Consider the following 25,417-nt stretch of genomic DNA (forward strand, 5'->3'; position numbering starts at 1 on the left):
TCAAGCTGATACAATTTAAAGAAATTACAGAATTAAAATATCACCATTTCCCAGCTTTCTAATGAATTAATTGATCTAGTGGCTGACAGCACAGAAAGGACAAGCAAGTCTATCTCCTGATGGAAGAACACAAGTCGATAGTCTCATCAAAGGGATCCAACCTAAGACTGGCCAGGCCTTTGAACTGGGTTCTTAATTTGCAGGAATCACAGGGGACAGAAGATATCGGATGAGTTCACAAAAGTAAAATCCAGAATAAACAACAAGGTCCTACTATATAGCACAGGGAGCTATATTCAATACCTGTGATAAATCATAGTGGAAAAGAATATAAAAGAATGTGTGTGTATATATATACATTCTTTAAAGTGATCCAAACTGAGTCACTGAGTCAACTATATTCAATAAAGTGAACTTTTAAAAATTAAAATCCAGATAGTGAGATCAAAGGCACATTTTGTTGTTGTTTAGGGGCTAAGTCTTTGCAACCCCATGGGCTTCCATCTATGGGGTCACAGAGTCGGACACGACTGAAGTGACTTAGCAGCAGCAGCAGCAGACTGTAGCCTGCCAGGCTCCTCTGTCCATGGGATTTCCCAGGCAAGAATGCTGAAGTGGGTTGCCATTTTCTTCTCCAGGGGATCTTTCCCACCCACATCCCTTGTATTGGCAGGTAGATTCTTTGCCTCAGAGGGAAGTGCCAAAGGCATATACTCCTCAGTAAATAAATTGTAATAAATTGTAAGGAAAGAGGTAAAGAGAGAACCTGTAGATTTTTTATAAAGACAAGTTAGCAAAAAATGGGCAATATAGAACTATAGTGTCTAAAACTGGATGCTAAAACTATAAAGAAATAGGAAGTGATTAACATGGAGTGGGAGAGAGGATCATGACAGGAACAGGAGACATGGATGCACTTTTGAAATGCCCTGCAAAGCGCTGTTTCGTGAACTGAGTGGCCTTTACAAAGGTAGACACTTTAAAATAGCTAATTAAGCTCTACTTATGTGGTTTTCTGTATTTATGATTCATTTTGCAATTAAAAAAATGTTTTAAATGAGGGAGAGAGAAGGAAGGCCCATGTACTTCTTCCACATGGGGCGGGGAACCCTTGCCTATTGTGAGCTAGGTATGTTCTAGATGCTGAGGTTACATCACTGAACAGAAAACACACACACACAAAAAAAGAGACAAAACAACAGTAATCAGAAAACCCTTCCCTTCTGAGCCTTATCATCTAATGGAAGGACATAAAGAAAAATAAAGTATATGCATATGCCTAGATGTTTACGCTATAAATGTAGCTACTTATATGCTGTGTGTGTAGACATATATGGAGATAGGTATAGCCTATATATGTGAATTTGTATGTGCTATGGCAGTGATGTGATAGTGAAAATAGTATCAAGAACCTCAGATATGCAGATGACACTACCCTTATGGCAGAAAAGGAAGAAGAACTAAAGAGCCTCTTGATGGAACTAAAGAGCCTCTTGATGAAACTGAAAGAGGAGAGTGAAAAAGCTGGCTTAAAACTCAACATTCAGAAAATAAGATTATGGCATCCAATCCCATTGCTTCATAGAAAATCGATGGGGAAACAATGGAAACGGTGACAGACTTTATTTTCTTGGGCTCCAAAATCCCTGCAGATGGTGACTGCAGCCATGAAATTAAAAGACGCTTGCTCCTTTGAAGAAAAGCTATGACCAACTTAGGCAGCATATTAAAAAGCAGAGACATTACTTTGCCAACAAAGGTCCATCTAGTCAAAGCTATGGTTTTTCCAGTAGTCATGTGTGGATGTGAGAGTTGGACTATAAAGAAAACTGAGCACCGAAGAACTGATGCTTTTGAACTGTGGTGTTGGAGAAGACTCTTAAGAGTCCCTTGGATTGCAAGGAGATCCAACCAGTCAATCCTAAAGGAAATCAGTCCTGAATATTCAGTGGAAGGGCTGATGCTGAAACTGAAGCTCCAATACTTTGACCACCAGATGAGAAGAACTGACTCACTGGAGACCCTGATGCTGGGAAAGATTGAGGGCAGGAGAAGAAGGGGCTGACAGAGGATGAGATGGTTGGATGACATCACCGACTCAATGGACGTGAGTTTGAGGAAGTTCTAGGAGTTGGTGATGGACAAGAAAGCCTGGTGTGCTGCAGTCCATGGGGTCACAGAGTGGGACATGTCTGAGTGACTGAACAAGAACAAAAACTTCAATGAATACATCAGGATGGGGTACCAGGGAACGCCGTAGGAGAATGGATCTCCTGACTACCCAGAGCCAGGTGAGGTCTAGGATCATGGGGAAAGGGTTGGTCTCAGGGTGGTGAGCTGTGTGTTTGTGGGGTCCTGTCAGCTTTACGCAAATTCCCTGGACTCCCCTCCTCACTCTTACCAGTGAGGATGTGGGTGTGGTCACAGCTGGTGTGTGCTCCCTCCTGCCCTGGAGCAGAGGGCGTTGACGTTCCCCACAAATATCCTGCGAGCACTTACTGTGTGCCTGTGCGTGCTGGACACCGGAGATGTGGTCCCTGGCATCATACAGCTGACAGTCTACCTGGGGGAAAGCCTGTGAGTTGAACAACGTAGCGGAGTGCGATGACTCACGAGAGCGCAAGCGTGCGCTGAGGCGGGGGAATCAGGGCAGCGTTCCCAGAGGGGACGCCGACACCTGCGCCACCTCCTGAAGGTCTTTCCCGGTCATGACAGAGGATTGAGGCGAAGGCCGTGAGCGGCAGGGGGAGAGCTGGAAGTTGGGTGTTCTGGAGGTGAGGGATGTGTAAGCCTTCCGGAGTAATTGTGACTGGTCGGCAGAGAAGACCTCATTTAAGTTTTCTTTTAATTTTAGGTTTTTTTAATTTTTATTTGCTTATTAATGGCTGTGCTGGGTCTTCGTTGCTGCACTCGGCCTTTCTCTCGTCGTGGCCAGAGGCGCTGGTCTTGGCTCGGTGCAGGGACTTACTGCTGCGGCTTCTCTTACTACCGCACGGGGGCTCCAGGTGCGTGGGCTTCAGTTGTGGAGCATGGGTTTAGCTGCCCTTTGGCATATGGGATCTTTCCAGACCAGGGTTCAAACCGGTGTCCTTGCATTGGAAGGCAGATTCTTAACCGCTGAACCACCAAGGAAACCCCACGGAAGCATTTTAATCCAACAAGGGACCTGACTGGATTTTTGTTTAGAAGGGAAGGATGATGATGGGAGAGGACAAGGTCTGCGGTTGGGAAGACCATTTGTGAGGCAATGGCAAAACTCCAGGTGAGAAATAAGAGGGGCCAGACAGTGGCAGAGGAGTGAGCCCGAGAGGATGAACTTGCTCCATATTTAGGACAGAGAGTTGACAGTTTCCAGGACTGTCTGTGTGGGGAGGAGGAGTCCAGGCTAGACCTGAGGGCCTGCAGCTGGGAAAGAAGAAGGGGTTACCGTGCCCCCTCTTTCCCAGCTGGCCTTTCCAAGAGAGGTTACCAAGGAAGCTGAGCCACCTTGATGCCCAGTTCCTGGGTTCTGGGGGCAAGAGATCTAGAACCTCACCTAGCAGCTAACTGGATGAAGTCTCTGACTCTAGGGTGCAAGCTGAAGCCAGGAACTAAAAAACCAGCCAAAGTCTTCCCTGGTGATCCAGTGGCTGAGACCCCATGCTTCCAATGCGGAAGGTGCAAGTTCGATCCCTAGTCAGGAACTAAGATCCCATATGCTGTGCAGGGTATGGCGGAAAAAAAAAAAAACAACTTTTTAATTAAAAAAAAAAAGAAATACCAGCCAGCACCCCAACCTCACTTGCTCAGTGAAGAGAAAACACTGACAGTGAAGACAGCTTCCAAGCTTGAGCTCTGACCAGACAGCCCACATATGTTGGGAATTGAGTGACCCGTGGGCCCAGACAGCCCAGCCTTTCTTCGCTGTGAGTGCTTTTCCTCTCCAGCTCACTTTGTTTCTGATTGATTCTCTGAGACTGAACAGATGGTAGGTGCCTTGCAGTTGCCTTTCTTCCGTCAGGGACTCTAGCAGATGAGCCAATCTTTGCTCATATGACCACAGCGAATTCCCAGGCTCAAAGCAAAAATTAATAGACCCTGGCAAAGAAAGACAGTGCTTTGCCTGGCTCTTTGCTTTAATTTCTGCATGCCTGCAGCTGTTCCTCTCCCAGAAGGGGAAACTGAGGAAAGACCAGAAGATACCTTTTTTTAGAGAACAGTGTATCTAAGTCTGCGTGCATGGTAATGAGAGAGAGGGAGGGAAGGAGGGGAGAAAGGGAGAGGGAGAAGGTAGGAGGGCACAGAGAGAAGCAAGAGAGGGCAAGTAGAGAGGAGAGAAAGAGGCACAGGATCTTAACCCTTTCTGTGCATCTTCCTGGCTGTCTGTATGTATTATACTTGACCTCTCTGAAGCCTCAGTTTTCTCATCTATAAAATAACAATGCCAGCTTCCCAGGGTTGCTATAAGCATCAGATGAGCCATACCCATTTTGATAAATTCCGAGTCCCTTTCCCTTCCTGAGTCACGTATTTCCACCTAATCAAAAGGCTACAAATACTGACCTCTCGGGGTCGCTACGAGGATCAGATGTACCTCTGGACTCATGGGCTCTTTGCCAGTTCTAAAGTGTGGTACGAATGTCATCTTTCAGTCTGCATTTCTGTTTTCCTGTTGCACCACCAGCCACCATAGGCTTTTCACTCGTTTCCCAGAGCCCTGTCTCCCCAGCAAACACCCCGTCATGATACCAGCCCGCACCCTGTTTTAATGACATACTGCAGAGGGCAAATTAGAACTTAAGGTCTAGAAATGTTTTGGATGGAGCTGTTTGCAAATTCTTTGTCATTCATTTTCAGACTCGATTTCAGAAATGAAAGGTTTCCTTGCCGCTTACGTGCACCAACAATGCTAAAGCAAATTCAGAATCCCTGGATGCTTGAGTAGCTCTATAATTAGATAAAAATTGCAATTGATATTATAATGTTTACATGTGCAGAAATAAATGAATGCTGAAGAGCTGCTGCGAAGAGTTCCAGAGGAATGTTTATGTACCACCAGTAGCTTGCTTAGAAACCCTATCTTGCCATTAATATTCTTCCCAGAGATCTTTAAAATGCTTTTTCTGATTTTCACCATGAATAGAGAAAGAAAATGAATGTTTTTTTGAGCTCTTATTATGTGCTAAGCATTACATTGCTCAATTGTTTTACCCTCAGAGCCTCCTTTAAGAGTGGACTTAAAAATCCTGGTTTTGCAGATAAAAATAAGTTACTGGGGAAAAAAATTAAGTAAGATGCTCAGAAGAATATGCTACCTTGCCTCAGGTGCGTTATTGGCTATGTTTCAGAGCTACAGGTTCAAACACACAGGGATTTGCTCTTAGCTACCTTTTACCTCCTGCCCATCAGGACTTCTGGGACGACCTGAGCTTCCTTGCTTAAAGGAAGAGACGGTCTGGCCAAAGGGAGGAGATGACCAAGTCTCTTCCCACTGGGAAAGTGAAGGCTCTAGCTTCCTGAGCATCCCATCCTCCTCTGGATCTAGAAGGAGAGAGGACAAGCATCTGAACTTTGCATAAACACTGACCTTGAGCAGTGACTCTACCCTCCAGGAAGGATGCATCAGGGAGGGCAGGCAGAGGGGCTGAAGTGTGGATAGAAATACAGCCTATGGAGGCTGATGAGAAGAGAAAGTCTTCTCTCCCACAAAAAAACAAATCAGTGAGTATTTATTGAGCACTTTCTGTGTACTTAGCCTTATGCCAGGGCTTCCCAGGTGGCACTAGTGGTAAAGAACCCACCTACCAATGCAGGAGGTGTAAGAGACGTGAGTTACATCTCTGGATTGGAAAGATGCCCTGGAGAAGGAAATGGCAACCCACTCTGGTATTCTTGCCTGGGAAATCCCATGGACAGAGGAGCCTTGCGGGCTACAGTCCATGGGGTTGCAAAGAGTCGGACACAGCCGAAGTGGCTTAGCATAAGCACAAGCCTGATGCCAGGTGTCTTGGAAGAACCCAAAGAAAACTGAGCCTTGAAGGATGACCAGGATGTCCCTGCCCTGCACACCTCCCCCCACCACTGCCCCCAGAGAGTGAGGAAATACAGAGGCGATTCGGGCATGTGCTTGAGGATTGCCCAGAGGGTGCAGAGAGGTGGAGAAAGAGAAAAGGCAGCGGTGAGAACCTGCCGGGTGGGCACACCATGTGGAGGTCTGTAGATCACCCAGATGGCAGCCTTAACCATCGGAGTCCGAGTCTCCCGCTGAGCAGCTTTCAGACTCTGCCTTCGCTTTGGAACAAGATATTCGTATTCTCAGTGGCTGCCTCACATTATTAAGCTGCATCAGCATCAGGCTTGGGATGGGCCCCTTCTCTCCTGGGAGCAGCTGACAAAGCGATCCGCCTGCCTTCTTTGCCGTTTGCCTCCCCTGGGTGCCCAGGAATAATGGTGTGTTGTCAGGGAGTGTTTTTCCAGCCTGTCTCAGGGGAAGTTGCCCATCTGTGTGGATCCCTCTGGGAACCTACTGCTGCACAGACCTTCTGTTCTTATCTTAAACTCTTGCAGAGACTTCCCCTATCAAGGTGATCCTTAAAATCAAAACTGTGCAGGCATTTTAAAAAAAAAACCTCCAACAACAATATCTGGGCTGTAGGAGAAGTCACTTTCCAGCCTTCGTGATGGTTGACCATGCAGAGGAAATTGACAGTGTGTACACTGGTCACTCCCATTCTTCTGCTACTTTGCCCACATTCCCCAGTCTTTCCTCCCTAAAATCCTACTCTTCAACCTCCAAGGCCTAAGCTAAATATCACCTCTTCTGGGAAGTCTTCCTTGATTTTCTTATTCTTTAAATCATGTTTGTTGATTACCTTTTCTCTATCACAACACAGTGTGTCACAGTTCATCATTTGCATATCCATATTCTCCTCTAGATTATGATCTCCTAGAAGATGGGCAAAATGTGTCTCTTGTCTTGGTAGCCCTGATGCCTCCCTAATAAAACCACAGAAGCAAAAAAAAAAAAAAAAATTACTGCAATCATGGGACCTACATTACTCACCAAAATGGTTAGACTTAGCAAAGTGGTGAAGCAGAGTGGACTTTCAATACTAACTCTGCTGCTGCTGCTGCTAAGTCACTTCAGTCATGTCCGACTCTGTGTGACCCCATAGGCAGAAGCCCACCAGACTCCCCCTTCCCTGGGATTCTCCAGGCAAGAACACTGGAGTGGGTTGCCATTTCCTTCTCCAATGTGTGAAAGTGAAAAGTGAAAGTGAAATTGCTCAGTCGTGTCCGACCCTTAGCGATCCCACGAATTGCAGCCTCCCAGGCTCCTCCATCCATGGGATTTTCTAGGCAAGAGTACTGGAGTGGCTTGCCATTGCCTTCTCCGAATCCTAACTGTAATACTTACCAATTCAGTAACTCCTGGGAAGTTGCTGCTCTCTGAGCCTTAACTCTTCATGCGAAAAAAGAGATCAAAAAACCTCTTAGGTTTGTTCTGAGGAATGGAAATGAGATATTATGTATTGAAATAAAGTGCTTAGCACCTGCCTAAGGACATAATCAAGAGCTCAATACAGTACTTACACTAGTGTTAGTCATAAGAAGTAAGAAAATTTAGACAAGACAGTAAGAAGTGGTAGCGATAGCAGAAGGTGGGTTCAGAAATTTCCCTGGTGGTCCAGTGGTTAAGACACTGCACTTCCACCACTGGGGGCACGAGTTCGATCCCTGGCTGGGGAAGTTCTACATGCTGCATGGTGCAGCCAAAAAAAACAGAAGATGGATTCACCTTCATTCACAAAATGTGCATTTGTTGAGATCCAGTCAAAATATTAAAGCCAAAGGGGTGAACTTCATTTTATGGAGGAAAGAACAGATACGAAACCTCCTACCACGTCATCAAGACGCCATTTAACAGGCAACAGTTCACTGGCTAAAACAGAGGTAGACAAACTTGAGGTGCCAGCAGAGGACCCAAAAGGCTGGGCAGAGTAGAGAGAACAAAGGACAAATTCCCAAGGAGAATCCTGGTGATAAGTTGGGTGATAAGGAGAGGAAGCAGATGCCTCCAGAGATGGGGTTTTAGATCACCACCTGACATCCAACAGAGGTGCCCAGTAGCAGGAGCTGCCATGGGACATAGCGCTGAAGCTCCAGATGTGTAACTGGGAGTGACGTTGAAACCTTAGGCAAATATGAGTCCCATATACCCACCTCCCACACAACACATAGTGTAGCCTCTGCAAACTGTGATAATGACTAACCAAACTGAGCCACGTGGAGAGGTGCCACGTTCAGTTCTTGGCATCGGAGCAGTCCTGGGGAAAAGTGTTTCCCAACACCCACCTTTAGGGGGAAAGGGCATATGGATCTCTCCCACAGCCAGAGTACTTGGATAAAATTCCAGTGGTGTGTTGCCTTGGCAGCAGTTGCCAAGTGAGAAAGAGGAATGATGAAAGAAGTGGGGGAAAATGGGCAGAAGCAATAGATCAAGCCCAATATTTGATGTTCATTGAAAAGTTTCTCAAGAGAATATTTTATAGGGATGGATGTCATTTTTGAAAAGTCTCTTGCTAATAGCCCCTTTCCTGGGCAAACAGAGCTTTAGAGGAATTATTGGGTGCAAGGAGTGGGGAAGGGCGAGCGTGAACATGACTGACAGGGTTGCACAGCAAGGGGGGACCCCTGATTAACACCATGTGACCCAACGTTCTGTGTTTCCTGCAGGGTGATGCCCATGGCCATCCAGTTTTCCATCCTGATCATGCTGCACTCGGCTCTGGTCCTCATCACTACGGCAGAGGATTACAAGTGTTTGCCCCTGGTCCTCCGGAAAACCTGCTGTTGGATTAACGAGACCTATCTGGCCAGGAACGTCATCATCTTTGCATCCATCTTGATTAATTTCCTGGGCGCCATCCTCAATATCGTAAGCATTGCAAGTCCTTTGGTGTCTAGTGTGTAGTCAGGAATGAAGAGTTTATAGAACCTGCAACCTCTGGCATTGCCTTCCTTGGTACTGATTATTACCTTCGTGTACCTGGTCAAGCCCCAAAGTCAGGGTTAGAGAAGGAAGATGTGGCTATACTGTCAGAACCGTGCATTTTACTGGTGGAAAACGGTCTTTTTCCCAGTGGTGGAGGTTATTTGCTCTATAGGCACTGCAAATGCCCTTAAGTTTCTGTACTTTCAGTGGCCAAAGTCGTACATAAGAGTTCCTCCCGTTAAGTTCCCACCTACTGTGTGCCATGCTCTGAAGGAGGAGCTGCCTGTGCTTTCCGCATTTAGTCCTCACGTAAACCCCGTGAGGTAAGTCTCTTTATCCCCACTTTACGGCTGAGGAAACTGAGGCTCAGAGACATGAAATAACTTGCTATTAAGGTCTGTCTGGCTCCATGACTCACACTCCTTCTCCTTAGCCCAATTGTATCTCTGGGAGGGGGAGCGGGGAGAAGTAAGTAGCTATCATTTATTGAGCACCTACTGTGTGCCACAGGTAGGTATTACCGTTCCCACGTAACAGATGCGGAAGCTGCCTTTCAGGAAGGTTGAGCATCTTGCCCATGACATTCTAAGAGTTCATTCCAGATGTGACACATCGAACTCAGATGAATCTCCAACTGCCATATTTATCATTGTCTTTAATCTGGTGATCCATGCTTCAGTGAGTTCATATTCTCTCTAGAATGGTAACGTGGTAGCTATAGGCATTTTCTGTGTCTTCCCAATAGTCTTGTGTTGTCCATGGAAATAGGAACCTAGATGTTTAGGAGAGATTTATCTGATTCAGGGCTTTGAATATTGAGGGAGACTAGTTAAGTCATCATCTTGTGGCCAAAACCATCATTGTGTTCTTTGGGCCTGAGGGAGGGTCTCCAAGTGTTCAGGGAGCCCAACTGTTGGACCCCTGCAATTGTCAGCCCGTAAGTCAGAGATTTACACTTCCTGAAATCCATTGTTCACACTGGACCAATAATTACCTAGTGTCCATGTTGCTTAAGCTCTGTGGTTTGCCTTGTTGTAAAGAGACTATGGGACAAAGAAAATTTAATCGTCTAATTAAATTCATCTTCTAATGAACATTTTATAGATGACGGCAATTGAAAACAGAAGTTCTGAGTCATTGATCATGGACTGCAGAGCTGTAGCCAGGATCTCAACTCTTGATGAATCAGATGTTTCTGGGGTGTCCCAATGACTGTAGGTCAGGGTTGCCACTGGGACCAGCTGTCCCACAGTGTTGTTCAGAGGCTTTGGAGTCAGATAGACCTGTGTTCAAATCTCACCACTTACCAGCTCAGTGACCCTGGACAAGTTACTTTACTTCTCAGAGTTTCACATTTTCCAGTTGTAAAATGGGGATAAAAGTAGTAGCTACATCACAAGGGGGTTGTGATGCCCTTTTCGTGCAAAGTGTCTGCTGCAGCTTAGCCAGTGGTAGCTATTCTCTTCTGAGTGCCGCAAGATCTCCTGCAGCAACTTCTACTCTAGGAAATGCCCACCACCCCAGTGCTAAGAGTCTTTCTGGAAAGCGTGCCCTGTGGGTCCCTCGAGTCCCCCTAGCCGTTCATGTGGAGACAGGCTGTGAGTGTTCCCCACCTGGTTCTCTCTTCCAAGCTCCACAAGCACACTCCAGCAACCCTCCATGATGGGGCTGGTGGAGCAGCCTTACCCTAGTTTCGTGACTGGCTTGTACATTTTTTTCTGAGCCAGTCCTCTCTTTAAAACGAAACAGAAGGTCCCAGCTGGGCTTGCATTCTGAAATCCAGCCCCTCGAGGGCCCTTTCTACCCCAGGCATTTGCCGAAGCCCCACAGCGATAGCACAGGACTCAGTCTCCAGCTCACACTGACTTTGTTGTTCCTGTGTTTTTTTTGTTTTGTTTTGTTTTTTGTTGTTCTTTTTTTTTTCTTAATCCGCAGCTGTGGTGTGATTTTGACAAGTCGATACCCTTGAAGAACCTGACTTTCAATTCCTCAGCTGTGTTTACAGATATCTGCTCCTACCCAGAGGTATTTATTCACGAGCTCCCCTTGGTGAGACTGGGGCTTAGGCCTCTTCACCGGCTCTGAATCAGCAGGACTGGCTGAGGGGCCCTAGACATGCCAGCTCTCCAGGGGCCCGTCTGCCCTCCTCTGCCTCTTTCTTCTTTTCTTCTTCTTCCCCTTTTCTGCCCTCCCTTCTCTGCTTGTACCCGCTGCTTCTCTTTTGGCTCTTTCCTGCTCTCTTCTGCCTCTCCTTCCCATCTCTCTCTTATTCTTCCTCCGCCTCTTCTTCTTCACTTTTCCCTCTGTCCACTCTCTTCTTTCCTTTGCCTCTTCTTCCCTCTCATTTCCCCCCAACTCCTCTTAAAACCCTAGAGCGGAATGTGCTGTTGTCTCCAGTACAGGGCAGACACAGAGCTGTGGCTCGGAGTTTGCTACATTGGAAAAGGAAAGGATGGAAGAAGGGGAGACAGAAGGAAGAAGGGAAGCTAGTAAATCACAAATGCAGAAAACAACAACTAAACATAAATCAAAGTGGGACTTCCCTGAGAATCCAGTGGTTAAGACTCCATACTTCCACTGCAGGGGACACGGGTTCAATCCCTGGTTGGGGAACTAAGATCCCATATGCTGAGCAGTGCGACCAAAAAAAAAAAAAAAAAAAGATAAGTAAATAAACATATTAAAATGGTATAGAAAGTGCCCAGAGCATCGCAGACTCAGGTGGTGTCCCAGCAGGCCACTTACCATCATAGTGTAAGCCTGACCATCTCCTGGCCCCACAGCCACTAGACTGGCCCTGGGCCTTGGGGTCAACCTAAGGGTCAAGCAAAGGACAATCTTTGGCTCTGTCATGCCATGACCCAGACCTTTACATACTGGGATATAAACTCTGGGTCTGGAGGGAGGACGGTTGCGATGTCCCAGTGGACAGCAGCCAACCTTGAGGACCTTTTGTTCTCTGAGACCCCTTCCAGTATGTGGTGGGGGAAAGGCACTCTGTTCTCTGACCTCAGCCCCAGAATTGGTCCAGGTGTTCTGAAAAGGGCAGAAAGCCTCACCTCTGACCCCAGGTAATAGAGCATCTACTGGATAGGCACAAAATCATTAAATCTTCACGATACGTGGAGGATGCTACCACCATCTCCATGTTGCAGATAGTGAAATGGAGGTTCAGAAAGTAGCTTGCTCACCGCTACTCCTGCCTGACCCACCTTCTTTCTCACTTCCTTTCATCCTTCCTTCTTTCTGTCCTTCCCTTCTTCATTTGCTTATCAAGACCTGCTGCTGCGGTTCAAACCACATTTGGCTTATTCATGAGCTCACACTTCTGAATTCAGGCTCCATCCCTAGGGAAGAGCAAAGCTCTTCCTAAGGAAGTTCTGGGCAGGATGGGATGAGCTGTGGCTTCACAGCTGTGTGGGGCAGACTGTGTGCTCTGGGACTTCCTCCCACCAAGTAAGGCGTGATCTCCGATTTTGTACGGTCTGTGGGCCACCAGTCCCTGAGAACACCTTTATTTGGAGGGCATGAAGAGTGTCCAAAAGGTAGTAAGTTGGCCAAGAGTCAGATATTTAGATTTAGGCAAAAGCTGGATTTCACTCCCAACTGAGCCCCTTTAGTTGCTAGCAGTGGAATCTTGAATCAGTTCAAACTCTTTCTGAACCGCAGCTTCCTCATCTGTAAAGTGGGAAAATAATACTTTCTTTGCACAGTGATTGTGGAGTTACAGAATATCAGGTTCTCATGCCTACCTGGATGAGTTGGCAAATGTTGAGCTTCTAACATGTGATCTGACTTGAAGTTGGTGTTAAGTATTAACCTGGGCCTCTGATTCAATGCTGTGTATATACCCCTTGCCTCAAACTTGAACTCCCAAACTGAGGACCAAAGTAGTCATGGATTTCCCAGGCCTAACAAAGTGGTGGGTAAGCTTTTGGATCACATAAGTTCATCTCTGTGCCTCTGTTTCCTTCTCTGCAAAATGAAGACAAAAGCAATACCTTCCTCATGGGTGATTGTGAGGATTAAGTGAATTAATCCATGAAAAGTGTTTAGAGAAATACCTGCCACAAAGTATCTGCTGATTAAATGTCAGCTGTGATTCCTTTACTAAGTTAAAAGGTTTTGAACCTGCACCATAAAAATATATTTGTCTGTAATATATACCAATGTCCTGGGCTTCCCAGGTGGTGCTAGTGGGGTAAAGAACCCACCTGCCAAAGCAGAAGAAGTAAAAAGATGCAGGTTCAGTCCCTGAGTCAGGAAGATCTCTTGAAGGAGGGCTTGACAACCCACTCCAGTATTCTTGCCTGAAAAATCCCATGGACAGAGGAGACAGAGGTTATAGTCCATGGGTCACGAAGAGTCAGACACGACTGAAGCAACTTAGCATGCACATATGTACCATTGTACTGAAGTATCATGTACATTATGAAGCATATTCATAAAATAGAAATGTTTAAAAATGAGATAGATGAATCAGTTTTAATATTAAAATTTTCCTCCCAAGACAAAGGATCATCTTGCCCAGGGGCCGGCAAACTATGACCACAATCCAAGTTCTACTTGCCACCTGCTTTGTAAATAGTTTTACTGGGGCACAGATACACCCATTTGCTAGCAATGTCTTTATGGCTGCTTTTATAATAATACAATGGCAGAATTCAGTAGTGCTAACTAAGTCAAAAATATTTGCTATCTGGCCCTTGCCAGGCAAAGTTTGCCAAATTCTGACGTCTCCTCAGGTACAGGAATTCCACTGGCCTAAAATGTGAGCCCCTGGACTCTTTCCATCATCAGCTACTACAGCAACCTTGTTAAAGCCACCAGTTGCCTTCTTGGCATATATCTGGCCATGTTTCTCTACCTAAGGATTTGTCTGCCAAAGTAGAAGGAATCAGACATTCAAACCTTCTAAAGGCTTAATTTGCACAACCACCTCCCATTACTCACAAGTGTGTTTCCCCAACGACATCACTTCCTCTCTCTGAGCCCTGGTTTCCTCATCTGTATACTGAACCTCTCCACGCCCCCCCATGGGGAACAGTGCTCCATCTGGAAGCAGGTAATTAAGCTGGATGATGTGGCATACACATAAGAGACTGTCATCATGTATGGTATAAAGTAAAGTTTATTTCTGAACTGGAGCTTGCCAATTACTAAAGAAAAAAAAAAAGAGTGAGGATATAGGAAATGATCATGAAGAAAGTCATGGTCCAGCGATGATTTGAGAAGTAGTCTAGGAGAGCAAAGAGACATAGGTTTGCAAAGTGAATGACAGTCACATGCAGAAACCATTCTCATCATCTCAAACTTCAGAATGTCGTTCTCAGGAGGTTCCATGGGAAGATCTTCATTTTACAATCAAGCCCCCTTATTATATGCTCTAGCAGATTGGAACAGTCATTGACTAGTCAGCTATAGCTGTGAAAGCAGTCAGAGTATGCTATGGTTTTAAAGGGTCCCTGACAACCAATGTTCCCTACAGGCATCAGTCATCACTGGTGTCTTTGCATCCTGGGACTTTCTCCCATTTCTCTCCCATGCATAGAATCCGAGGTTCTACCCAGCCTTCAAGCCTTTTTCAAGCGTACCTAGTCCCTTCAGTCACTCAGTCATGTCTGACTCTTTGCAACACCATGGACTGCAGCACACCAGGCCTCCCTGTCCATCACCAACTCCCGGAGTCGGTGATGCTATCCAGCCATCTCGTCCTCTGTCGGCTCCTTCTCCTCCCGCCCTCAATCTTTCCCAGCATCAGGGTCTTTTCCAGTGAGTCAGTTCTTCACATCAGGTGGCCAAAGTATTGGAGTTTCAGCTTCAACATCAGTCCTTCCAATGGATATTCAGGACTGATTTCCTTTAGGATGCACTGGTTGGATCTCCTTGCAGTCCAAGGGACTCTCAAGAGTCTTCTCCAACACCACAGTTCAAAAACATCAATTCTTCAGCACTCAGCTTTCTTTATGGTCCAGTTCTCACATCCATACATGACTACTGGAAAAACCATAGCTTTCACTAGACGGACTTTTGTGGCAAAGTAATGTCTCTGCTTTTTAATATGCTGTCTAGGTTGGTCATAACTTTTCTTCCAAGGAGCAAGCATCTTTTAATTTCATGGCTGCAGTCACTATCTGCAGTGATTTTGGAGCCCCACAAAATAAAGTCTGTCACTATTTCCATTGTTTCCCCATCTATTTCCCATGAAGTGATGGGACCAGATGCCATGATCTTAGTTTTCTGAATGTTGAGCTTTAAAGCCAACTGTTTCACTCTCCTCTTTCACTTTCATCAAGAGGCTCTTTAGTTCCTCTTCACTTTCTGCCATAAGGGTGGTGTCATCTGCATATCTGAGGTTCTTGATATTTCTCCCAGCAATCTTGATTCCAGCTTGTGCTTCATCCAGCCTGGCATTTCTCATGATGTATTCTGCATATAAGTTAAATAAGCAGGGTGACAATATACAGCCTTGACATACTCCTTTCCCTATTTGGAACCAGTCTATTGCTCCATGTCTGGTTTTAACTGTTGCTTCTTGACCTACATACAGGTTTCTCAGAAGGCAGGAAAGGTGGCCTGGTATTCCATCTCTTTAAGAATTTTCCACAATTTGTTGTGATCCACACAGTTCAAGGCTTTAGCATAGTCAATGAAGCAGAAGTAGATGCTTTTCTGGAATTCTGTTCCTTTTTCAATGATCTAACGGATGTTGACAATTTGATCTCTGGTTCCTTCTTTTCTAAATCCAGCTTGAACATCTGGAAGTTCATGGTTCACATACTGTTGAAGCCTGGCTTGGAAAATTTTGAGCATTACTTTACTAGCATGTGCTTCCTGCCAATCTCACATGTCCTTAAGGCATCATTTTCATACTCCCACTCCATCATTTCTATAATTCATCTAGCTAGAACATTTTTCCCAACTCTTCAAACTTCTAAATTGCTATAAGGAGAAAAGACAATATTGTGTAGCTATTTAACATTACCCTGAGGGCACGGCACAGGGCAGAATCCATAGTCAATTTAATAAATTTTCTTTAAAAAGATAAATTTCAAGTGGAACAGTAGAGATAAAATTGCCTTCCCACCTGAAATAGCTAAAAACAAACAAAATATATGAAATAATAGTTTTCAAGACACTGGGCATCAGGTACTGAAGGACAGCAATCCCTGAAAGACAAGAAGCAAATTAAGTGAGCCCTGTGATTGCCTGGGCTATATCTTGCATTAAGAGTGTTTCAGACTGGCTCAAGTTGGAAGAACACACGTGGAACTCAGTGCCACTCCCTGATTTGAGGAGATATAACAGAATCTGGCAGCGGGGTGGGGACCAAAGTGGCTAGAGTTTGTAGGACATACTGCCAGAGAGAAGAGTTTCTGACAGAGAAGACTCAGAGATCTGCAGAGGTCTGATCAGTGCATGCATATGAGGAAACAGCAATGCTCCAGGGGAAAAAAAAAATCTGAAAGGATTAGTGCCTGGCTCTTACATTGGGCTGGGAATAGTGTCTTTCCCCACCAGCCAGTCTGAAAAATACCATAATTCATGGGACATTAAGTAGAGCAATCAGATAAGACTTGCTTCAGTAGTGTTCAATAATTACCCCTAGATTATATGCTGCTGCTCTAGTTCTTCATTCAAAATAATCTTAAAAGGAAAATGACGCTTCCTGGTGGTCATGGTTGAGACCCTGCCCTTCCATGCAGGGGGTTGGGTTTCGATCCCTGGTCAGGGAACTAAGATTTCACATGTCAAGCAGTGTGGCAAAAAAAAAAGAAAAATAACACCAAAAGTCTAAGAATACATTTCTCCTTTTTATAAAGATCAAAATGTTTATTATTTTGTGTTACAAAAATGAAAAGAAATCCAATCAGATAATGAAGTAAACATATAGAGCAATAAATCTTTAAGAAAAGATAAATTATTCTAAAAGAAATGAATCCTAGAATGTTTTTCCTTCAAGTTAACCACTTTGTTGCTTAATAAATTTCTTGTAAAATGAGAAATATTTTATATTAGAAAATACGAAGTTATATTTCTGTATTGGAAAAGAATGTTCATGTCAGTGTCCTTTGGAATAGATAAAAACTAAAAATAACCCAATTGTCCCTAAACAGTTGAGAGGGTAAAGAAACTAAGAAACTGTAGAATAGCCATCCAGGGACCTACTACACATCAGCAGAGAGAGATGAGCTCTGGATATATGAACAATAACATGGATGAATCCCAAGATCAGTATGCTGACAGAAATAAGCAAAACAAAGCAAAAGTATGCATCTGTATGGTCCTACTGATCTAAAACTCTAGAAAATGTATTGATAAATTGATACATAAGAGCAGAAAGAAATAGGTGGTTGCCTGGGGAGGAGAGGGAGGAACCTGGTAGAGGAGAATCCTAAAGGGATACACTGAAACTCATGTAGTGTTTATTTTCATAATTGTGATGGTTTTTGGATGTACACAAATACTGAAGTTTAACAAATTGTGTGCATTAGATATATGCAGTTCACTGTGCAGTTCAGTTCAGTCGCTCAGTTGTGTCCATCTCTCCGCAACCCCATGAATCACAGCACGCCAGGCCTCCCTGTCCATCACCAACTCCCGGAGTTCAAACTCATGTCCACAGAGTCGGTGATGCCATCCAGCCATCTGATTCTCTGTCGTCCCCGTCTCCTCCCGCCCCCAACTGAAGCAAACTATTTTAAAATTTAAGTGCAAAAGAGGAAACAGAGAGAGAGGGGGGAAGAGAATCAGAGAGAGTCTTGAAAACCTGAGGTCAGAACACTTTAGCTGAACTTGCAGCTGTGGTCTTGAGCAACTTACTTAAGCTCTTTGAGCCTCGTTTCCACACTGGGATAACAGCTGTGCCTACCTCACAGTGTTATCATGAGACTTAGATTGGGAGAATGCATGTATACACTTACTACAGTTTCTGGTGCATAACAAATGCTCATTAAACATCAGTTGATGATGAAGATGAGGGATGAAAGGGGGTGTGAGTTAAAAGAGGAAGACAAAAGGGAGAAAAACCAAGAAGGAGCAAAAAGAGAGGAACAGAAGCAAAAGAGTGATAATAAAGCAAATAGTTCACGGTAGTCGCTCAGTCATGTCCAATTCTTCACGATCCCGTGGACTGTAGCCTGCCAGGCTCCTCTGTCCATGGAATTCTTCAAGCAAATAAGCAGATATTTTAAATTCCAAAAGTGACTGTAAAAATTGGTGTTTCCCTAAACTCTTGCCTTCATTTCTCTGGTTAACTTCTCAGGTAGGAATCAGAGCCTTGAGTAATTTTGGAGGAAAATGTATTCACTGCAGTCTAAAATCTCCAACTGGCATTCAGGATAAAATTAGATTCTCCAGATTTTCACAGCGGCAAATCCACCAAAAACTTCAAACAAAAGTATAAAACAGCACCATTGTAATTTCAGAACTTTTTCTAGTTGAACAGAGGGATATTATGTAAGCTCCTTTTTCTTCTACACTGAGCCAATTTTATGTTATGGCTAAATACATAGAGGAGATCATTTTGTTTTTTCCCAAATGGTAATTAATTTTTGGAATTGCCTTTCCCCACAAAGAGCCAAAAGCTGTAATAACACCATGTGATCCAAAAACCAAGTCCCATCTCACTGAAGCTTGGATTCCAGACCTTTAAGGACATTAATTGTGCATGGAAAACAGAACCGTTTTGAAATGATAGAAGCTGTGAGGTGACATAGAATGAGCAAGCACTCTTCTTCTTCCATTGACTAGCCATGTAGCCTTGGGGAAATCACTTAACCTCTCTGAGCCTCAGTTTCCTCATCTGTTTAATGGAATTATTAACAACACCTATCTTATAAGATTGTTTGGGTGACAAATAGAGATAATATACATAAAATACTCACTAAATATTAGTGTCTTTGTCCTTCTCTTTCCTTAAAGCTTTGATAATTTAGTAAATAGTATCTGCCAAAGTAGAGAGTTGTATTTAAGGAAGGAAATAGGAATATAACAATTTTTTTTTTAAAGCCAGGGTTTCCCTGGTGGCTCAGTGGTAAACAGTCTGTCTGCCAGTGCAGGAGACGTGGGTTCAATCCCTGGTCTGGGAAGACCCCACATACTGCAGAGCAGCTAAGCCTGTGTGCCGCAACTAGGGGGCTGTGCTCCAGAGCCCCGGAATCGCAACTGCTGAAGCCCACACACCCTGAAGCCCACGCTCCCCAGCAAGGGAGGCCACCACAGTGAGAAGCCCAAGCTCTGCAAATAGAGAGTAGCCCCCATTCACCTCAACTAGAAAAAGAAGAGCCTGCACAGCTGCGAAGAACCAGCACAGTCATAAATAAATAAAATTACTAAAAAAAAAAGGTGCAAGGCTTCATTTTCTAAACATGAGATTATCTACATAATCAGATGTATAACATGTGACTAAAAATTTGAGCAGGCCATACTTTCATAGCAATATCAGTCTCCTATCAATTATTTACAAAATGGCGACCACCTTGACTCAGATCGCTTTCAGGAAGCCAGATCCTCCTAGACCTTCACTTGTTGCCCAAGCCAAGAGAGTGACCCTGGAGAGCATACACTTACTCCAACAGCACCCCCCACGTTCCTCTTTGCTAACTGTTCTTTGCTGACAGCATATACTTCCTAGGTATGTCCAGCAATGTCAAATCATTATCCTCTGGGAACAAATTTAACTTTTGAAAGTCACCAAGATGTGTTATCTGGCTGGACATTGTTTTTTGAAAAGCGAAAGTGAACAGGCTTCCCTGGTAGCTCAGCTAGTAAAGAATGCTCCTGCAATGCAGGTGAACCCGGTTCGATTCCTAGGTCGGAAAGATCCCCTGGAGAAGGGATAGGCTACCCACTCCACTATTCTTGGGCTTCCCTGGTGGCTCAGAAGGTAAAGAATCCACCTGCAATGTGGGAGACATAATCTGGCTGGACATAATTGTTTAGGAATCAAATATAGAAAAACAGCATTTGCGGGATGCAGGGGGGGTTGGCATTTTTCAAAACCGGACTCTGAAGATTATTTACAGGGATGTGAGCTCAGTCATCAAAGAAGCAGGATCAAGATAAACACGTAGTCCCTCAAGGTGACTAGATTGAATTGGCCAATAAGCATCATCAAGAGAAACATCATTCTTTAAAAAAAAAAGAAAAAGTAGAAAAAATCAAATTCTTTCCCTAAGAACTACCTATTTGCCTGCTCATTGGTTAGGTTTTACTTCATACTTATACCGTGAGTCATCATTTGTGAACATCATTAACACAGATATGTCTTCCTGTGAATTATTATGAGGTTAAAATATTGACTGGGGCTGCAGTCCCTTCTAGGAAATAACCAGAAGAGTCCATCCTCAACCCCAGTCAGACACAACAGCACATCTGCTTGTGGAATTTAAATGCAATTTCAACAGGTCTAAGTTAACAACTTATGATGAACTAAAAAACACTCATCATTCTTCCTCTGGTATTGGGAGGAAGGGGGACGTCAAATGGAAACCATGGAGATCAAACAAGCCAAACACAGTCAGACTGTCCCAGAGCATCATACACGGATGAAATGTCCCTTTCCCCTACCTGATGCGGTCCAGGAAACAGGTGGGAAAGTCAGATCAGTTACCCCCACTCAGCGCCCATGCTGACCCCGGGTTCATGACAGCCTCATTCCTGGACCATGAGAAGAGTCAGAGCTCAGGAAGAGACAGGGGAGCCACTGTCGCTGGCCTGTGTACCCTTCACTGTGCTGCTTGTACCAAGACCCGTAATTGCTAAATGTTTGATTTTGTGTGATGCGGGAAGTTTGAATCCTTTCTCTGAAAACTCTCTGCTCTCTTTCCTTCTTGTTCTGTGACTTCATAATGCCATAGGATTTGGACAGCAATCAGATGGGTACAGACACTCCAGTGTATACTACCCCTGTCAGCAGATGCGCAAGTCCCTTTAAGTTATCATTGTGTAAAATTCTTCCTCCTTCTTCTCTAAGAGTAAAATGATGCATTGTGACAATGTCCTAACATTAGGATGGTGCCTTCCAGCCTGGCACAATTCTTGGTGTTCAGCAGGTCCCCAGACAACAACTATAGTGAAAAAATTCATTGTTTAGTTTATAAAATACTTATTTCAAGCAAGCAGAATATTGCTCCCCTTAACACTTTGTCAAGACATGGGAATCCTTCAGTCGTCGCACAGAGATTTCCAGAATTTCTTACTTGTCTCCTCTGCCCATACAAAAATTGTCTCTTCATGTCATAGGAGAGAGAAGACAACCAGTTGTCAGAAAGAGCCACGCATAACAAGGCTGGAATGGTGTTTAGAAATTAAGCCTGGTATGCCCACTAGAGTTAATATTTACAGGCACAGGTTGTATCCAGGTGTCCTCGGTATCATTTTCTAAGTATGAGAACTTGAAAATTTTACTTAGGCTCTGTGAGCCTCAGTTTCTTCACCTGTAAAATGGAAATTAGGAATCCCATCTTGACCAGCAGCTTTGAAAATCACAAGGGAAGACCATGTGTATAAAAATCAAAGTACCACCACCAAATGGGCCTTTGATAATGCAAGTTTCATTCTTTTCTCCTGCTGGATACTCAGAATCCTAACCTTGCAACCAGAATGATATAGTGGTCCTTCTGTAAGGGAAATGGGCTGAGGATCTTCCTGTAGAAGGCCGAAATCTACCTGGGCAGACTGACACCTGGGGGTCACTCTATTATTGCAGCCCTTGAGTGGTTCCCGACTGGCCTATTGCGCAGCTTCTTCAAATGCAAGATGGCAGGCATCATGCTGGGCTGTGAAGGATGCCGTGGAGGAATGAGGCAGTGTCCAGAAGCACCTGGAGGATTTGCATGAAAGTTTCTCAGAGGAGAGGACACCTGAGCTAATGCTGTGAAAAGAGCAAGGCTTGGTCCCATGCATGAGACTTGAGAGAAACAGGACACTGGAGAAGCGAAGCACTAGAGGAACAAGAGAGCAGGGAAACAGCTGTGGGCGACAGCCAGTTTACAGTGAGGCTGGAACATATGTCAGGATTTGGAATGTGAAAGGGAATCTGATATATGACAGTCTTGAGAGTTTTGCCATGCAGGAAGGAGAATATAATTTGAGAGACTAGAGAGCCACGGAAAGACTTAAAGTTAAGGAGTGACTTGGTCAGGTCTGAGTTTCAGAAATACTGGCTGGAAAATAACTGTGTATTCAGAGACTTCCCTTGTGGTCTAGGGATTAAGACTCCGAGATTCCACTGTGGGGGCCACAGGTTCAATCCCTGTTGGTGAACTAAGATCCCACGTGCCACGTGGCCAAAAAAAAAAAAAAAAACATAACCAGTAGTGTATATTCGGTAGGGACTGGGAACTAGAAGCAAACAGCTGCCAGAAAACTGTTCCAAAGCTGTAAGTGAGAACTAAAACAGAAATAGGATAGAAGGAGAAAGCTGGATAGATATGAGATTTATTGAGGAAGTAGAATCTACAGACAGGATGACCAGACTGTGGAATATGGGGGAAAAGAAAAGCAGCAAAATGAGACTGAGATTTCTGGCTTGAGAAATGGTGCCAGTGGCTCCCCCAAGAATTGGAAAGAGAGTTTTGGGGAGGTGGTGATAGCTCATGGTGAATGATGTTGAATTCGTGATCTCCAAAGAAGATTTAGCTTCAGGACCAGGGACCAGGCTTGATCACTCAAGAGCTTTTGTGTAGCAGAGTTTTATTGAAGTGAAAAGGGGACAGAGAAAACTTCTGACATAGACTTCAGAAGGGGCACGGGGAGTGCCCACTCACTAATCTTAGCAAGGCCTTATATGCTTTTACCAGACCCACTCCCACAACATACATCTTAAATTAACAAGATTACAACTAACAATAGAAAGGTTTTACCAGACCCACGGGGGCTGCCCTTGTGGCTCAGCTGGTAAAGAATCTGCCTGCAATGCCGGAGACCTGGGTTCGATGCCTGGGTTGGGAAGATCCCCTGGAGAAGGGAAAGGCTACCCACTGCAGTATTCTGGCCTAGAGAATTCCATGGACTGTATATAGCCCATGGGGTTGCAAAGAGTCGGACACAACTGAGTGGCTTTCACTTTAGAGCTTCCCTTGTAGCTCAGTTGGTAAAGAATCTGCCTGCAATGCAGGAGACCTGGGTTCGATGCTTGGGTCAGGAAGATCCCCTGGAGAAGGAAGTGGCAACCCACTCCAGTATTCTTGCCTAGAGAATCCCATGGACAGAGAAGCCTAGCAGGCTACAGTTCATGGGGTCACAAGAGTCAGACATGACTTGGTGACTAAACCGCCACTACCAGACCCACTCCCACAATATACATCTTAAGGTAACAAACCATTAGTCAGAAGGTTCTTGTTAAGGAGAAACATGTCCTCAAGCAGGATACATTGTTGTCATATAATCATTGGTACAGAGTTTAAGGGAAAACATATCCTTGAGCAAGATGAGCTGTTTTGTTGTGCAATCATCAGCTCTGGGTTTAAAGAAAAAACATTTGTCCTTTTCTCCTCCTTGAGAACCCCAGACCCCTTTCTCCTCCTCTGGACCCTGGACTTCTTATCAACCTACCTAGAAATTGACTCTCTCAGTGGTAAGGAAATTATGAGCTCAACTTTGAATTTGAGGATGGCCTGACACCTCCAAATGGAGATGCTCAGCAAACATCCATATAGAGACCTACTGGAATCCATGACTAGGAGAATGACCAGCCCCCATTCCTGTTGAATCTGACCAGCTACCTTCTCTCTTTCCAGTACTTCGTCTTCACGGGGGTGTTGGCCATGGTGACCTGTGCGGTTTTCCTCCGACTCAACTCTGTCCTTAAGCTGGCTGTGCTCCTGATCATGATTGCCATCTATGCCCTGCTGACCGAGACCATCTATGCAGGCCTCTTTCTGCGCTATGACAGCCTGAACCACAGCGGAGAGTAAGTGCCCACCACTGTGCTCAAAAAGAGCTCAGCGTCCAGTGGGAAACGAAACCATTGGGAAAATGATTAAGGTAGAGTTATTGAAACTTAGAGACTGATTGAACATGGACATATTTCTCACGCACTCCCTGGATGACAAGTTTAGGCAAAATTCCTGGTTTTCCATTTTATCATGTATATTCACTACAGATTAATTCATGGATTAAAGTTTGGACTAGACCATAGCTCAGGTCTCCCCAAATGTAACAATTTACATTTTCTTCAACTGTAATAGCACCAAGGTTTGTAAGGTCTGGTTGTTATTTTGCTGTAGCACTATTAATAATAGCAGACCCTGTGTGCTGAGCAGTTGCTAAACTCCTCACATTGTGTTATTTTGAAATATGGAAAAATACAACACCAACAAAAATCTTAGCCTAGATTTCTTAGAGAACAGAGCCTGAGGCAAGCATGAAGTGCTAATCTAAACCCAGGACGGCAAAAGTGAGGGGAAAGGGATGAAGAAGGAAAGCATGGAAGGCAAATACAAGCCGTATTATGCTGCCCAGGTGAATCGTGAAGCTGGGACTTTGGAGGATGTCTCGAAGTATCTCTGGGTAGGCGACAAGGTAGGAAAGTGTCTCAGACAGGAGGGATGGAATCTGTTGGTTCCTTCCCTCTCGTTTCTCCCATTAGTCTCAGTTCATACTCTGGATGTACTTCCTGGTGATGTACTTCAGCCGTTTCTACAGCCCTTGGGGAAACCAGGCCCCACACCTGCCTTATGGAGCTCCACGGGGCTGGGAGTGATGGAAGGAGCCAGACACCGAGCACAAGGCCAACTGGCCTCGGGAGGTGGGAAGGACAGAGGCCTCTCTGAGACCAGAACACGTGGCCAACAGTCTGAGAAACAGAGGAGCAAAAGACAGTCCACGAAGCCTCAGAAAATGTGCCTGAGACTAATAATGGGAACGTTTATGATCCAACTGCTGGAAGTAAACAATGCATACAATTAGTCATGTTTTCTTCTGCATTTTTAAAAAGATAAAGTATTTCACATATTTCCCCAGTATTGTTCTTTCATCCTCCTCCCAAGAGTCAACTTCTAATGCATTTAATGTATATCCTTCCCATCCATGTGTTTTATATTGGGTAGGCAAAAAAGTTCGTTCTGATTTTTCCACAAACTGAAAAAAATCAGAACGAACTTTTTAGCTAACCCAGTTTATACATATATGTATATATATATTTTTAACCCAGTATATATTTAGTTGTGTCTGTATTTTAAATTGTTTATAAAATTCTTATGCTATCGTGTAATATTGTAGTTTTTAGATACATCTAGGTTCATATCTACAGATTTAGCTCATTTTAGATAGAACATACCAAGATATATTTATCCTTTAACCTATAAAAACATTATTGATAACTTCAGTGATCACCATTGAAAATATCTCTTTGGGTTTATATCTCAAAGCACACTTACTGGAATAGAGGGTATCTGCGTTTTCAGCTTTGTAAGATCTTGCCAAATGGCTCTCCAG

At 44.4% G+C, this 25,417-nt stretch overlaps 1 protein-coding gene across 1 annotated transcript in view; it reads left to right on the forward strand.

Annotated features, from left to right (window-relative positions):
• The window catches only part of ADCY8 (adenylate cyclase 8), a 237,202-nt gene that overhangs the window by 174,569 nt on the left and 37,216 nt on the right, over positions 1–25,417 (forward strand). The window contains exons 10-12 of the mRNA XM_055432577.2: positions 8,716–8,917; positions 10,910–10,999; positions 23,719–23,891. Of these exons, the coding sequence (XP_055288552.2) occupies positions 8,716–8,917; positions 10,910–10,999; positions 23,719–23,891 (465 nt within the window). The remainder of the gene's footprint in view (positions 1–8,715; positions 8,918–10,909; positions 11,000–23,718; positions 23,892–25,417) is intronic.

The sequence above is a fragment of the Moschus berezovskii genome, chromosome 16 (genome assembly GCF_049115385.1).
Source record: "Moschus berezovskii isolate FMDL1 chromosome 16, NW_MosBer_1.0, whole genome shotgun sequence".
In the NCBI taxonomy this organism is placed as follows: Eukaryota; Metazoa; Chordata; class Mammalia; order Artiodactyla; family Moschidae; genus Moschus; species Moschus berezovskii.